This window comes from Eumetopias jubatus, unplaced genomic scaffold, assembly GCF_037043125.1.
Source record: "Eumetopias jubatus isolate StellerSeaLion01/CBP00866 unplaced genomic scaffold, mEumJub1_p1.0 scaffold_12, whole genome shotgun sequence".
Lineage (NCBI taxonomy): Eukaryota > Metazoa > Chordata > Mammalia > Carnivora > Otariidae > Eumetopias > Eumetopias jubatus.
Genome location: NW_028274818.1, coordinates 72077397 through 72092841, shown reverse-complemented (window position 1 = coordinate 72092841; position 15445 = coordinate 72077397). Strand labels below are relative to the sequence as shown.

Sequence of the window (15445 nt, the reverse complement as noted above, 5' to 3'; positions counted from 1 at the left end):
CTGTGGAGGCCCGAAACCTGAGCTTCTCGGGACATGAGTGTGGCCCAGCCTGGCGCCGCGCAGGGGTCAGTAAAGGCAGTGTTTGGCTTCTGGGCCTCTGTCGGGGGACACAACAGGCCTGGTGCCACTTCCCAGAGCCTCCTTACCGTGTCCCATAGCACTGAGCTCTTCCTGGCCTGATGCTGGAAGGAAGTGGGTGTGCATGGTCTCCCACAAGAGTTCAGGGTGTTCAGGAGATCACAAAAGGCAGGGGACAGGGCAAGGTGCCTGGTTCTTGGGGTGGGAAGGGCAGTCACGGCATTTGCACAGTGTGATTGGTGGAAATTCTTTAATGCGGTGTCTCTGGGGCCAGAGTTCAATTTAATTACTTAATGATACGATCATCCCATAAACATTTTTTGGCCAATTTTAAATTGCCATATAATTCACATACCATAAAATTCACCCTTGTATTATTTTTTTGACGATTTTATTTGAGAGCAGGGACAGAGGCAGAGGGAGAAGCAGACTCCCCACTGAGCAGGGAGCCCAACGTGGGGCTCAATCCCAGGACCCCAGGATCATGACCTGAGCTGAAGGCAGACATTTGATTGAGCCACCCATGCTCCCCAAAATTCACCCTTTTAAAAAGTGAACAGTTCAGTGGCCCTTCATGCATTCACAAGTTGTGCAACCATGACCATCCAGTTCCAGAACATTCTCTTCCCCTCAAAAAGACATCCATGCCCATTAAGCAGGCCCTCCCAGGGCTGGGATTTCATCTGCTGCACCAGAACAGCAGTGAGGAAGGAAGTGACCAAGCATCTGGGGTTCGCCAGGGGGTGTTTCAGGCCATGGGGCTTGGGCCTCAGGCCCTCCTTGCTGCTGGCTGGTGGCAGACTCCTCCAGCTCCTGGTGTGGGCCTGTCTGAATTTCCATGTGCTGTCAGTTATGTATTTATGGTTAACAGCACCTAGGTGGCATTTTCATTTCCATCGTGCCATTTCGTTGGACATCGCCTCTGAACAGGCTCCAGTCTTCCCTGTGTTCCCCTCTCCCTGCACGTCTGTGTTGGATAATCCAGGAGAAGTCAATGGTGTAGACTAGGCAGACTTTAGTTCTCGAGTCACATCTGGGCTGGTGGCATCAGGGACCCAGGCCCCAGCTTGTTGTCAGGTAGCTCCCACGTTGAGAGGCTAGGGCAGCAGCAGGCGCGTTGACTTCAGCTGACAGGAAGGAAGAGGCCGGACCCCACCCCTTCAGGACATGCCCACTGTCGTTTGTACCCCACCACGGGCTAGTTAATGCTGTGGGGAAGTCTGGGAATGTGGCCTCCACACCGAGTCCACGTGCCCAAGAGGCAGGGTCAGTGACTAGAATGGAGGGAGGATGCTGGGTCCAGGAAAGTCTCTGCCACGGACAGTGTCTGGCCACTCCTGGGACAGGACCAGAAAGCCCTTCTCCACAGGGCCCTGGACCACCTGGGTGAAGGTTCTCTCCAGGGTCCCCTGAACTTTTTGTTTTTTAAGATTGTATTTATTTGACAGAGAGAGATACAGCGAGAGAGGGAACACAAGCAGGGGGAGTGGGAGAGGGAGAGGCAGGCTTCCTGTGGAGCAGGGAGCCCGATGTGGGGCTTGATCCCAGAACCCTGGGATCATGACCTGAGCCGAAGGCAAACGCTTAACGACTGAGCCCCTCCAGGCGCCCCTCCCCTGAACTTTTGATGTGGGACCTAATGGATACCACCAGAGTCCCCACAGCCGCCCCCCCTACCCCGGGGCTGAGCACTATCCCTGGGCCTGGCAGCCCGGGTTGAGGCCGGCCAGAACCCTTCCTCCCCGTAGCCATAGGCTTCCGAGGTCTGTGCCAGGCAGGTGGGAGGCTTTCAGAACAGGACCTGGAATGAGAGCAAGCTGGCCTTTGTCCGCAGGAGGATATCGCAAAGCTGCTGCGGTACGAGTCCTCGGCCTTGCCCGCTGGGCAGCTGACCAGCCTCCCGGACTATGCGAGCCGCATGCAGGCCGGCACCCGCACCATCTACTACCTGTGTGCCCCCAGCCGGCACCTGGCCGAGCATTCACCCTACTACGAAGCCATGAAGCAGAAAAACATGGAGGTGGGTGAGCCACGGGCTGGGGCCAGGACAGGGTAACCGGTGTCTGAGCCCCTGAAGGAGGGTCTCTGCTTAGTGGACAGTGGCTGAATGGGCCCAGGACACAGGAGAGCCAAGCAGTGCGAGGTAGCATCCAGAGGCCCAGCCCAGCTGCCGTTAGTCTGTCTCTGGGAAGGGACGTGGGGTTCTGTAGAGTCACTGTTGCTGCTGGTGCGTCATAGCCCAGGGCCTGCTCAGGACTGTGCTGAGGCCCTAGGGTCTCTGGTGTGGCATTTCCGGACGTGGGACCCCGCCTGCCTCTCACGCGCCCCTCTCTTCCTGTCACGGGCAGACATTTCAAGGCCCGACGCTGACGTTCTCCGGCTCTCGCAGGTTCTCTTCTGCTATGAGCAGTTTGATGAGCTGACCTTGCTCCACCTTCGTGAGTTTGACAAGAAGAAACTGATCTCTGTGGAGACGGACATCGTTGTTGACCACTATAAGGAGGAGAAGTTGGAGGATGGGTCCCCAGGTCAGCTTGCCTTCTGTCTGGGCCCAGGCCTGGGCAGTGGCCTGGGGGTGTGGGGAGGCAGGCCCCGGGGGGCTATTTATATGGGGTTTTCTTTGCTTGTTTGTATCTGGGGTCCCCACCCTGCATAAAAGAAGCTGCTGGGAACATCTTTGTTTAGATCCTGGGACCTCTCCTATGCTCCTTCCAGCTTGGCTTCCTGAGAGAATTAGAAATCCTCTTCTTAAAACCCCTACAAAATTAATATGGGCCTGGGGCGCCTGGGTGGCTCAGTTGGTTAAGTGACTGCCTTCGGCTCAGGTCATGATCCTGGAGTCCCGGGATCGAGTCCCACATCGGGCTCCCTGCTCGGCGGGGAGTCTGCTTCTCCCTCTGACCCTCTTCCCTCTCGTGCTCCCTCTTGTTCTCTCTCAAATAAATAAGTAAAATCTTTAAAAAAAAATTAACATGGGCCTCAGGCAACAAAAGTGTCCTTTTTTAAAAGTAGGCTCCACATCCACTGTGGGGCTTGAATTTGTGACCCTGAGAGCAAGAGTCACATGCTCTACCAGCGCAGCCAGCCGGGCGCCCCTAAAATGTCCTTTTTGAGGTCCAGTTTTACCTGCTTGCTTTTAGGTGAAGAGCCTTCTGGGAAGCTTCTTTGTGCTGGCGGCCAGTGGGGGGTGGAGGGAGCCTTCTTTAAAACCCGCTCTTGGGGCTTTAGCGTTTCAGGCCCCGGCGGGATCCCCTGGGGTGGAGTCGCCGGTAACAGCTCCGAGCTCACTGCCTTCTCTCCTGTAGCTGGTGACCGCCTGTCGGAGAAGGAGACGGAGGACCTGATGGCTTGGATGAGAAATGTGCTGGGGTCCCGTGTCACCACTGTGAAGGTGAGGCCTTCCAGAGGGACGGGCCACTTCCCAGCTGCCATGGCCCTCTGTGACCCCACTGCTGTGGGCTGAGTGGCTGGCTTCGTGCGCGTCTCCCGGTGCCGCTCGAGGCCGTGACCTGGGGTGGAGACGGGCATGTTGCTGCCGCTCCTACGCGTGTGCACACAGCACCGGGGGCGTGAATGCTTGCGGGGAGATGGTGCGCCCGGACGACCTAAGGCCCCTGGGAGCCGTGGGCAGGGCTGGAGGGGTGGTGAGAGCGTTGTCTGTGGGAAGGAGGCTCGGGCCATCGGGATGGGCGGGCCTCCAGGGTCCTAGATAGTCGTAGGACTCGGCGGTGGTCCCTGTGCAGCCGAGAGGCGTGAGTAACCAGGCAGGATGGCCCTGGGACAGCCACTGATTCATGAGAAGCCGGTAGCTGTGAGGGACACGGGAGGAGGGAGTCCCCAGTCAGGATTCTGTCCCGGGGACTTGTGTGGCAGTGGCTCGAGCTCCCTTCTCAGTAGTGCATCAGGCGGGGGGAGGGGGGGTTGTCCCCAGAGATCTGCATTCTTTCGTGTCATCTGGGGAAGCTTCCGACCTGGTCAAGACCCTGCAGCCCAGCCCTCCCTGCCTCCCCTCCTCTGGCTCCTCCCTCACCCGGTCCCTGGCCTTGCTTGTAGGTGACTCTTCGACTGGACACCCACCCTGCCATGATCACCGTGCTGGAGATGGGGGCTGCCCGGCACTTCCTGCGCATGCAGCAGCTGGCCAAGACCCAGGAGGAGCGCGCTCAGCTCCTGCAGCCCACGCTGGAGATCAACCCCAGGTAGGCTCCCGGCCCCTTGGGCCCAGGGCACGGGCCCGCACGATCCTCCCCCCGCCCAGTAATCCACAGTGGTGTGTGAGCTGCTTGTGTGTCTGACAGCTACAAAGGGCAAAAGGCTTACATGCAGTTTGGTGACCATAAAGACACCACCTGTGTGATCCAACTGCATTTCAGTTTACACGTCCCCCCAACCCCCTGCGGAAGGTTCTCGAACACTGCAAGTGGCCCAGTGGGGGCCTGTCCCTCCTCAGTGGCCACACAGCCCTCACTGTAGAGACAGAGTTCCTGCCCGAGCTCTAGTCCGCCATCCGCCGTGTGTCCTGGAGACAGATCTGAGTGGCCTGTCAGTGGAGTCCCCGGGCACGTGCTTCGGAAGTGCTTCCTTCACTCGGCGACAGGCGGTGCCCGGGGAGGGAGGCTGGGGGTGCGGTCGTGTTCGGGGCGGAGTGACAGGCCGGAGTGTGCCTCAGTGCCGCGATTTAGTCTTCTTAGTGAACTTGTGAGTAGTTCTCATTTGGGGGCTGCCGGGAATGGGTTGCTCTGAACACTCCTGTCTCGTCTGGCCCCCGCGCGTCTCCCTGAGGCTCACCTGCCCAGGTGCCCTCCGCGGGGCAAGGAGACGCCGCTGTTCGCACACTGCGGCCCCGGGCCCTGCGCGCGAGGACGCGCCCAAGACTGGCCTTTTTCCTGTTCTGTTTCATAGTTTATGTACGCTTTCTCGGTTGCCACTGTCGTCTTCCAGTGTCGTTTCATCTGTCTAAAGATGTGTTCTGAGAAGTTCTTAATTTTAACGAAATCATAACTTTTAAAATACTCATTACTTTGGTTGAAGTCTAGTGGACATACGGTGTTAGTTTAAGGCGTACGACATAGTGATGTTGACGTTTATGGACGTGACAACGGGCTCACCGCGAGAAGTCCCTTACCCCATCACTGTGCTACTACCGATGGTTCTGTGCTGTACTTCTCTTCCTGTGATTGACTTTACAACTGAAGTTTGAGCCCCTCAACCCCTTCGCCCACTGCCCCTGTCCCCCCACCATGCTGGAAGTCTGTGTTCGTTGCTGTTCTAGGTTTTGGAGAAATCTTTATCAGAGTCTTGAATGTATTGTCTAAAAGCTTTAAGGTTTTAGTCCATCTCTCATTGGTTCGGGATGTGGGAGAGTTGTCGTCTCTCACTCCACATGAACACCTGCTTGCCCTGTGCCGTGACTGCTCACAGCTGCCCTCTCCCTGCTGATTGGCTTCACGTCTCTGTCCAGCATCACGTGGCCGCAGTGCACGGTGTTCCCCGCACATCTGTATTCAGTCAGTCCCCCCTTATTTCCCTTCAAGGGTATCTTCCCTCCTGAAGGTCTGTGCTTGGACGAGGTGGCCTGACAGGTGTCCCCCCCCCTCCACCCCCACACACAGTTGGGCTTGTGGTTGAGGTTATACTGGCTCCCAAGTCAATTTCGAATGAACTGGCATCTTTGTGTCCAATCTTTCATCCATGAACATGCCAGATTTCTCTATTTAGGTCTTATTTAGTATTTTTTGGTAACTGTAGAGAGATTGCACATTGTTTCTGATGTACCTTATTTATTGGATATTTAGAAATGCCATTTTCTAACTTGCAATTGTATATGAAGATTTTTTGGAGCGATTTTGTATACAGTAGTAATTTTATAAGATTTATTTTACAGAGAGGGAACACATGGTTGGAGGTAGGGGCGGAGGGAGGGAGAATCTCAAGCAGACTCTGCGTTGAGTGTGGGGCTCGATACCATGACCCTGGGATCATGACCTGAGCTGAAACCAAGAGTTGGCTCCTTAACTGACTGAGCCACCTAGGCGCCCCTTCAGTAATTTTTTAAATGAAATTACACCAAGTTACCTAAAATGTTAGAAAATAGCAAAAAGCAAACATCTAGGCTTGTCCCCTACCACAGTCACTACAGCCCATTTGGTGTTTTTTCTGGACTCTGGTCTTACATTGTTATATGCTTTTTTTTTTTAAGAGAGAGTGCAAATGAGCATGGAGGGGGTAAGGGAGAGAGGGAGAGGGCGAGAGAATCTCAAGCAGACTCCCTGCTGAGCGCAGAGCCCGTAACCCTGAGATCATGATCCGAGCTGGAACCAAGTTGGATGCTCGACTGAGCTACCCAGGCGACCCTGTATGTTTTTTTTTTAATTACTATTTTTAATCGTTACCATATTTTTCATGTTGGTTTATAATCATAAATTTTGTTTAGACTGCCGGGGGTAGGAAAGAGGTTCCTCTTCCACGTTGTGAGCCAAATGACTAGACACAAGAGTCTGTGGATGAGAGGTTGGACGTGGCTCACGGCCAGTCGCACGGCGTGGGGCAGCTCCGCGCAGGAGCCGCTCCCGTGGCACCTCTGTCCGGCTGCGCAGGGGGCTTCCAGCTGTGAGTGCCTGGCCCAGGCGCGGACTGGCCCCGTGGGCGTGCCTTCATGCTGGCTTGGACGTGGTTCTGTGAGGGAGCTGTACTGGGTGCTCATTTCTGTTGCCAGAGCCTATTCTGAAATTTTAGTTGCTTTTAAAATTGGTAATTCGTTCATCTGGTTCAGAAATCCAAAGAACCAAGAGAGTTCACAGTGACATTTCCCTTACACCTTTGCCCCCCATGTGGCCCACGTTAGGTGTGTGTGTCTTCCCAGAGCCAGCGGGTGCGTGTGCAAGCACATTTGCTGGTGGGTCTTGGAGTGTTTTACCAGATGCAGTGCTGTGGGAAGGGGGTTGCTGTGTCTCAGAGCAGTGTACGTGCCCAGTTTACAGACTCCACTGTCCTCTGGCAGACACACTTCAATTTCCCTGACGCCTTCAGTTTTACCAAACTTCTCAATTTATTTATGGTGTTTTCTCCTGTGCAGGAAGAGATGCACTTCTCATGCAAAGCTCTCTCCTTTTTGACCTCTGTGTATTTTGCTTCAAAAGTCCTTCTGAAATTTTCCTCTAAATGTTTGTATTTCTTTTGATCTAAGAATCCAGTAGAAATCCAGTAGCATTCTGAGTGGCCAGTTACCCTCCCTCATGTACAGTTAGGCGATCTCTCTGTTTGCACCAAGATATTCGCTTTTTTTTTTTAAGATTTTATTTATTTGAGAGAGAGAGCACGAGAGGGAAGAGGGTCAGAGGGAGAAGCAGACCCCCCTGCTGAGCAGGGAGCCCGATGTGGGAGTCGATCCCAGGACTCCAGGATCATGACCTGAGCCGAAGGCAGTGGCTTAACCAACTGAGCCACCCAGGCGCCCTCGCTTTTTTTCTTTTGTTTTAAAAAAAAGATTTTATTTATTCATTCAAGAGAGTGAGAAGCAGATTCCCTGCTGAACAGGGAGCCTGACACAGGGTTCAATCCCAGCACTCCAGCTGAAGGCAGATGCTTAACTGAGCCACCCAGGCACCCCAAAAATGCTATCGGCTTTTTAATGCTGTAGTTTATTTTTAAAGTAAGCTTTACACCCAACATGGGGCTTGAACTCAGGACCCTGAGATCAAGTCACTCAGAGTCACTCTACCAGCTGAGCCAACCAGGGGCCCCAGATGTTGGCTTTCCACTTTTCAGAGCCAGCAATCCAATTACTGGAGCCTTATAATACACTTTAATACCTGCGAGAGCTCTTCCCCTGGCTCTTCTAACATGTTTATGAATTTAAAAGATTTTTTTTTTAATACTAATAGGTTCATCTGTTAAATGTATGAATTAAGTAGGGTTTCTGACAACTAATGTCTTTTTCATATATTTTGGTACTTGCTGCATTTGCTAATCAAATCTATTTCTCCTGGTTTTCTTGGTATGTCATCTGAAATTGATATGTGCTTTTCCTTTTATTAGCATGAGAGAGGCAGGCTTCCCACTGAACAGGGAGCCCAACATTGGGCTCGATCCTGGGGTCCCAGGATCATGACCTGAGCCGAAAGCAGTTGCTTGACCCACTGAGCCACTCAGGTGCCCCCGTTGTGCTTCTTGTACTGGACCATCCTCCTACATTTTTTTGAATGTTCAGATAACCCCAAACTCTCAGAAAAGTCATCAGAACACAGAGGCTCTTGAGCTAATTTCTGGTGTTTTCTATGCTATAGACACACGCTGATTAAGAAGCTCAGTCAGCTGAGAGAGAGTGAGCCTGACCTGGCCCAGCTACTGGTTGATCAGGTGAGTCTCCTGGGGACGAGCAGAACTGCGGTGCCCACATCGTCTGGTGAAGTGGGACACCTGTTACCTTTAAAACCCTGGTTTAAAGTTTTGAGAGAGTGCGTGGGGTGGGGGTGGGGCACGGCAGCAAAGGGAGAAGCAGGTTCCCTGCTGAGCAGGGAGCCCAGTGCGGGGCTTAGTCCTAGGACCCTGAGATCATGACCTAAGCCACCCAGGTGCCCCTAATACCCATTTTGAAAAAGGTAGTGCTCTTTTTTTTCCCTCTGCAGGGCCTTGTCCTCTCACTGATGAGGTTACCCCTACCTTTCAGATCTATGAGAACGCCATGATTGCCGCGGGGCTCGTCGATGACCCCCGCCCCATGGTGGGCCGCCTGAACCACCTGCTTGTCAAGGCCCTAGAGCGACGCTGAGGGGCCGTGGGCATGAAGGCCCCCAGTCTACACGCAGGGACTAGGGCTCAAGTAGAGGACGATGAGGTAGCCTGAGACAGGACTGGTGACAACACCCCCTTTGAGCTTTATTTACTTAAAAGCATTTGTTAATCTAAATGGTAAACTGGTAAACTTGTGTCTGGACTGCAAAGGCAGGTAGGCGCTCGGCTGCCACAAGGCCCTTACTCACACAGGAAGCAGAAATAGTGCCAGGTCTACTTCCCCAGACTCCAGCTGCTGGGGTGGTTCAGGGGAGGGTGCTCAGAGGAAAACCTCATTGCCCATGCTTACCGTGAGGACAGGCAAGCTGGAGAGGTAGAGGGGAGAGGTCACCAGCCCAGGCCCCATTCACATCAAACCATCTTTAGCATCACCTCCACCGGGTAATGGTCGCTGATGGCCTGGGCCTGTGGGGAAACCCATAGTGAGGACAGGGGTGCACGGCCCGCTCTGCACACGGTACTTTGTGACCGGACCCCCCCCCCCCCCCCCCCGCCCCGGCACCATGTGCTGGCCCCAGCAAAGCTGAAGCACGTAAGGGAGGACACCTACCAGCTCGCTGCTGAGGCCATAGGCAGCCTGGAAGTCAAAGGGGGTGGCCGAGTCCGGAACGATGGCATGCTGGAGCAGCGTCCCTGCCACCACAATCCTGCCGCACACAAGAAGGTCCCTGGCTGGGCCCCACTGCCTGCAGCTCAGGAGGGTGACTGCCCCAGAGGAGGCAAGGCTGCTCCCAGAGTCGACCCCCTCCCTACCTGTCATAGGCACAGTGCGTGGCGGTGGCCGTGGTGTCTGCGGTATCAGGAATCAGCCACTGGAAGGCCGGGTTCATGCGCAGGCGGATGGAGGCCCACTGGGAGGGGGCCACGTAGCTGCAGCCAGCATTGAAGTCGCCCATGAGCATGATGTCCTAGTAGGAGACAGCAGCTGCTTGGCCTGGGCACGTTGCACATGCCCCCGGAGCCTGGGGTGGGGCACTGACCTCCAGGTCCCATTTCTGCCGGACATCCAGGTAGACATCATAGAGCGAGTCCATCTCCGCCACGGCGTCCAGGGGGGCCGCATGCAAGGGAATAATGGCGAAGGCCTGGACCGCTGGGGAGAGGGTGGTCCTGCTCAGTCCCAGGGTGGGGGCATGAGCCAGTCCCAAGGCGGTGTGCTCCCGAGTGCCTTCAACGTCAGACCGAAGCACTAGGGGGAGCCAGGGCTTTCCAGGGCCCCCAGGAAGGGGTGCATACCGGTGAGCGGGGAGTGGAACAGGACGATGGCGGGCTCGCGGCTGAAAGTGTCGTTCCCACAGGGCTCGCAGCCGTCGTCATACTGGTAGCTGTCCAGTACAGACACCTGGTTGGGTCTGGGGAAGGCCAGGGGCTTAGCCTGGGACCGGGGGTGCAGCCTGGTGGAGGGGGGGTGGCCCACACCAGGGCCCCGGGCTCTTGGAGGCCACAGAGCACGAGCCAGTTCCTCCCCGTAGGACAGACTGCTGCCCTTGAGGACCCCCTCAGCCTCAACGTCCCCGGGTGGCCCCCATTTCTCGGCACTGGGGCTTTACCTGAACAAGAAGAGGTACTGTTCCTTGTAGCTGTTGCGGCCCAGCGACTTACTGACCACGAACTGATAGGTGTTGGGGTCATCCCTGGATTAAGGAAATGAACATGCCCGTCAGAGGGCCCCCAGGGAACCCTCCTGTTGCCCACAGCAGGGCTCTTGGCTCCGTCAGGCAATGGTACCGTGCCATGGGGGTAGGATCACCGTCCTGTGCCTCCCCAGCCGCCCCCCCCCCAATCACCCACTGATTGAGTATGTCCAGCAGCTTCCCCACGGCTGTCAGGTGGCTGTCTCTGACCTCCTGGATGACAGCAATGTCATAGCGACTCAGGATCTGTGGACAGGGCCACGGTGGTGCTGAGCAGGGCAGCCTGGGTGGACACCGGCTGCAGGTCCCCACAAGGGCTGAAATGCTCCCTGGGGCATCTTCAGGTTATGGTTTGGCCTGATGCTCCTGCCTGGGATTCTGTCACCGACCATGGATGGAACAGCAGACGGGGGTCCTCCCTGTCACCAGAGGCTCTCTATACCCTGTCTGTGGTCGCCCTCAGGACTGGCTGCTGCCCCAGTGTTCCCAGAACCTGTTAGACACCCCCACCCTGGGGTTCCTTGGGGACAGGCCGGCCTGGACTGACCTGCACAATGTAGTGGGAGAGCGTGGCATTGGACATCTTGGTCTCCCCAAAAGTTCGGATGTTGAAGGCTGCTATTTTCAGGGACAGGGCCACCTGCAGCAGGCCAGCCAGGGCGAGCAGTGCCCCCATCAGCCTGGCGCCTCTCATCGTGGAACAGGAGGGATGTTTACCTGTGAGTCTGGAAATAAGACAGTGCCTCCTCCTCCCTGAGTCCAACCAGGTGGGGCTGGTGGAGCCCAAAGTGGAGTAAATCCTGTTTCTGTGGGCTATGCTGAACAGGCCAGGCTGAGCACAACCCTCTCCCCAGTGTCCAGAGAGCCAGACAGCTAAGTAAAACGCCCTTGGGTCTTCTCACTACACCTGCCAGAAGACCAGCCCCTGTGAGAGTTGCCGGCCCGAGGTGGCCCCCGGCCCTCTGTTGCTGAGACACCGGCTCACTGCCCTCCCTGCTCCAGGCACCCACCCAGCCTGGACTGGCAAGGGCTCTTCCCAAGGGGCCAGTCACCTGAGGGGCCTCCAGGCCTGGCACCCCTTTTCCATGGGCCCTGTGTCACACTGCCCTTGGGGCACCAGACACTCACCTGAAGGTCAGCTTCTGCAAGGACGATGAAAATTCTTACAAGAGTTAGGAATAGATATCCTCTGCTCAGTATCTATGGTCTCCTTTTGCTACTTTAAGAAAAATTAGTTACAAAGACAGTGAATTAAAAAACGGGTGAGACACCCATGCAGAGTTGCAGCTGAGTCCCAGCACAGGGAATGTTTGTTTCCCCCTGGGGTTTTAAAGGTTTACGCAGTTGTGACCTTTCCCAGGGCATCACCTGGGGGACAGAAGAATGGTGCAGCCTGTGTGGCTTTCCCACGCACCTGGTTGGCTGGCGTGCACCTATTGCAACAGGCACAGGTTCTTGCTGCTGTAAAAAGAGCACCAGATAATATTTGCCATTGGTTTCAAAAAGTCTAATGACCGGGCCAAGGTGCCCGTGTCCTTCACACATGCTGCTCTCCCAGGTAGCAGGTGTGTGTCAGGGGGCGGGCCCGGCTGTGTTCCAGTCTGGAGATGACCTTGGAGCCACAGGTCAAAGCCAACCATTCTCCCCGAGACCCAACCACCGCTTCCTCATGGGTCCGCAGTGTCGGCTGCAGGCCACTGGGCTGGAAATTGGGCTCTCCCTGAGGAGCACGTGCCGTGGGCCCCAGGAAGCGGTGGGATGCAGGGCCCACCTCCATTGCCAGCAAGGCAACGGGGAACCTTAGGGTGAAGAGTGTGTTTCAGGCGGAGGTGACCCCAGGTGACTGAGGGACACCATCAAGCAGCTGAAGGCTCTGGGCTAGGCCTCATGTCCAGTCATTTCTGTTTTGAAATCCCTGACTGTCCTGTTTGTGGTCATTTTCTGTGTCTGCCGAAACAAGTCACTAAAAAGCTGGTGGCTTATATTGACAAAAATGTATTCTCTAACAGCTGTGGAGGCCAAAGACCAAAATCCATTTCACGGCGCTGAAATCAAAGTGTCCCGGGGGCCGCACTCCCATAGAGACATGGGGGAAGGTTCCCTGAATCTCCAGCTCCCGGGGGCTCCAGGTCACCCCACTCCATCCACCCCCGTCGGCACGCTGCTGTCAGTTCTGTTCCTCTTACAAGATCCATGGGATGGGATTTAGCATCCTCCCGAACCTTCAGAACCTTCTCCCCATCTCAAGAGCCTTGACTTGATTGCACCTGCAGAATCTATTTCCTGCCTTCTAAGTTAACAGTCAGAGGTTCCAGGGTTAGGCCAGGGATCTCTTCTGGGAGCCATTTACGATCCCCTGGAAGGGACTCCGCCCATCAGGAGGGGCCACAGGACTGGAGGACAGGGAGCTTGGGGCGGCCTTGAGGCAAGGGTCAGGGAAGTGCGGATCCAGCCAGGGCGTCACGGGGCAGGAGGTGGCAGAGGGGATGAAAAACCAGTCAGAAGGTAAACCAACAAGACCAGGAGTCCAAGGTAATGAAAGCCTGCTGACAGACGGCTGTGGCTGTCACACCAGTCCGTTCACGTGTCCCTCCTGTGTAGTCAGGTGGCCTGGCCCTCAAACTGCCAGCACGCCCATCACAGCCTGAACAAAGATTTGCTTGCTGCCTCTCCCGTTCTCCATCTCTTGAGTTTTTAAGCACATCAAAATCCAGATTGTGCTCAGCGAGCAAGACTGTTGGTGTGTGCACCGCAGGCACCTGGAGCCTGTTCTCCCATGCACTCGTTGCTAGACACCCCGTGCCGGACCTTTCAAGGGAAATCTGGGAGCAAACGCAGAGGGAGGCTGCCAGCCCCGCTTCTGAACATGGAATGCCGCCCACAGGTGGCATTAAGTGTCACCCTGCAGCTACCTGGTCCTTCCAGTTCTCAGCACACGCAACACGGGCACCTATCAGCACACCCCTCCTGGGCAAAACGCTGCCCTTGTGCCCTGTGGAGCTCCCTGGTGTGGTCTCTGCCCTCCCTCCTGGGTCCTCACTGCGGCCCCACTTATACCAAGAGCCAGGCCCAGTGCATGGCTGCCGTATCGGCTGCCCTAGGAGTTGGGCCTGCAGGAGAAGCAACACGGCCCGCAAAAGAGCTTCGATCAGGAGTTGGGGGTCTGGGGGCCGCACCAGACTCACCTGCTGCATCTTCACCCATTTTTTTTTTAAAGATTGATCTATGCATTTGAGAGAGCACGCACGTGCGCAGAAACGGGAGGGACAGAGGGAGAGGGAGCCCGACGGGACTCGATCCCAGGACCCTGAGATCATGACCTGAGCTGAAGGCAGACACTTAACGACTGAGCCACCCAGGCGCCCTGCATCCTCTCATTTTGAGCCTCGTCTTCATCTATAAAATGGGGAAAAAACTGTCACTGCCCTCCTCTTGGGTTTAAGTATCAACGGATAACATTCCACGGAAGACACATATTACATCTCCTTAAAAATCGTCTTTATCCTTAAGAATAATAACCCTCTCAAAGGCTCTATTTGTCACTCTCTTACCTTTTTCTCATGGACTTCTTTTCAGTTTTTATCAGTCAGCTCTTGTGTAACAAGCAATCCCCAAACTCAATGTACAACATATGCTTCCTCATGCTCACAGGCCTGCAGCTACCCAAGGCACAGTCCTGTAAATGGTGGAAGGTGAAACTTCCAGAGGAGCAAATAAACGATGCCTCCAGAGGCCCCAGTTCAGAATTTGCATGTTGCCACCTCTGACCACATTCTTTTGGCCTCCACAGTGGCCAAGCTCAACACTAACAGCGAGGAGTCCAGGTACACTCCTCCCATGCCCAGCCCCACAACGGAGACACAGAATAGGTGGCCAGGGAAAGGTAGGAAGCCCCATGCTTCTGGCATTTTTCAGTCCTGACAGCAGGGAAATGAGCGCTGACAGCAGACCACCTTCTCTGATCAGGCTGAAGTATTTTTACATCAATCCTGAAAGACTGACACCCTCTTTGGTTAAACCCTGCTCCAGAGACGGGAAGGGGAAACTGCACGTCACAATGGTTTACTGAAGTCAAAGCCAGGTCTTCAGCTCTGGTATGGCTGAAATCAAAGGATAAGGAAAACATCCTCTAAGCACTAAGGCTGGCAACAATGGCAGCAAAGGAACACCTCTGTGCAGGTTGGTGGCCTGCATGTCACAGTAACTGCCACAAGACCCTGTGACCTGCTTCTGAACGCTCTGGGGGTGGGGGTGGCTTGACACCAAAATGTAGCCCTGGGGTGAGGATGACCACGGAAATGGGAAGGACACACAGCTGTGGTTCCCACACTGACCCTGCTGGGCACCACAGGACATGCAGCTTCTGAGGGGACCAGTGATCCTCAACATGGCTGGACACTGTGGTTCAGGTGCTCACGGTTTCAACAGTTTCTCTTGCTACATTCCTTTCCGTTGCTGCAGGTCTGTGCAAGGCTAGGTTTCTGCGGTTACTGAGAATGTTCTGTGTGAAAATCCGTGTGCAGCAGGCACTAGGGATGGCAGCATCCACTCTGATTCCATGATTGTAAAAGTGCCCAATAGGCTTACGTTCCATTCCTAAGTAATTTTGGTGACTTACTGAAAATATTTTTTCTTCAAATTCATATGTACAGACATTCCTCAATTTATAATAAAGGTTATGTCCTGGTAACCGCTGTAACCACATTGAGAACCATAACTTTCCACTGCAAGTTGAAAATGTTGAAATGCACTTGATACACCTAACCTACCGAACACCAACACCTTAGGCTCGCCTACGTTAAACGTGCTCGGAACACTGACATTAGCCTACAGTTGGGCCAAATCCTCCCACACAAAGCCTATTTTATAATAAAGCATTCAATATCTCATGTAATTTGCTGAATACTGTACTGACAGTGAAAAACAATGTCTGCCAAGGG

General features: G+C 54.8%; 2 protein-coding genes across 7 annotated transcripts in view; one reads left to right on the top strand and one right to left on the bottom strand.

Annotated features, from left to right (window-relative positions):
• The window catches only part of TRAP1 (TNF receptor associated protein 1), a 51526-nt gene extending 42540 nt beyond the window's left edge, over positions 1-8986 (top strand). Inside the window, exons 13-18 of the mRNA XM_028117551.2 lie at positions 1913-2098; positions 2468-2606; positions 3384-3469; positions 4132-4277; positions 8364-8436; positions 8747-8986. Of these exons, the coding sequence (XP_027973352.2) occupies positions 1913-2098; positions 2468-2606; positions 3384-3469; positions 4132-4277; positions 8364-8436; positions 8747-8848 (732 nt within the window). The 3' untranslated portion in view covers positions 8849-8986. The remainder of the gene's footprint in view (positions 1-1912; positions 2099-2467; positions 2607-3383; positions 3470-4131; positions 4278-8363; positions 8437-8746) is intronic.
• Positions 148-11721, bottom strand: DNASE1 (deoxyribonuclease 1). Of its 6 annotated transcripts, none has more exons than XM_028117598.2 (11): positions 11634-11717; positions 11053-11192; positions 10663-10751; positions 10422-10505; positions 10108-10223; positions 9852-9964; positions 9625-9779; positions 9422-9518; positions 9161-9276; positions 3205-3394; positions 306-2571 (listed from the first exon to the last, which is right to left on the bottom strand). In XM_028117598.2, exons 2-9 carry the CDS (start codon positions 11179-11181, stop codon positions 9223-9225), a joined length of 837 nt encoding a protein of 278 aa, XP_027973399.2. In that variant the 5' UTR covers positions 11182-11192; positions 11634-11717; the 3' UTR covers positions 306-2571; positions 3205-3394; positions 9161-9222. The 6 variants fall into 6 exon arrangements, with proteins under 6 accessions (XP_087873446.1, XP_027973399.2, XP_027973398.2 ...); XM_028117597.2 differs by having other exon boundaries at positions 307-2571; positions 11053-11230; positions 11634-11721; XM_088017320.1 differs by lacking the exon at positions 11634-11717 and having other exon boundaries at positions 148-2571; positions 3205-3887; positions 11053-11199.
• Between the last annotated feature and the right edge of the window lie 3724 nt (positions 11722-15445).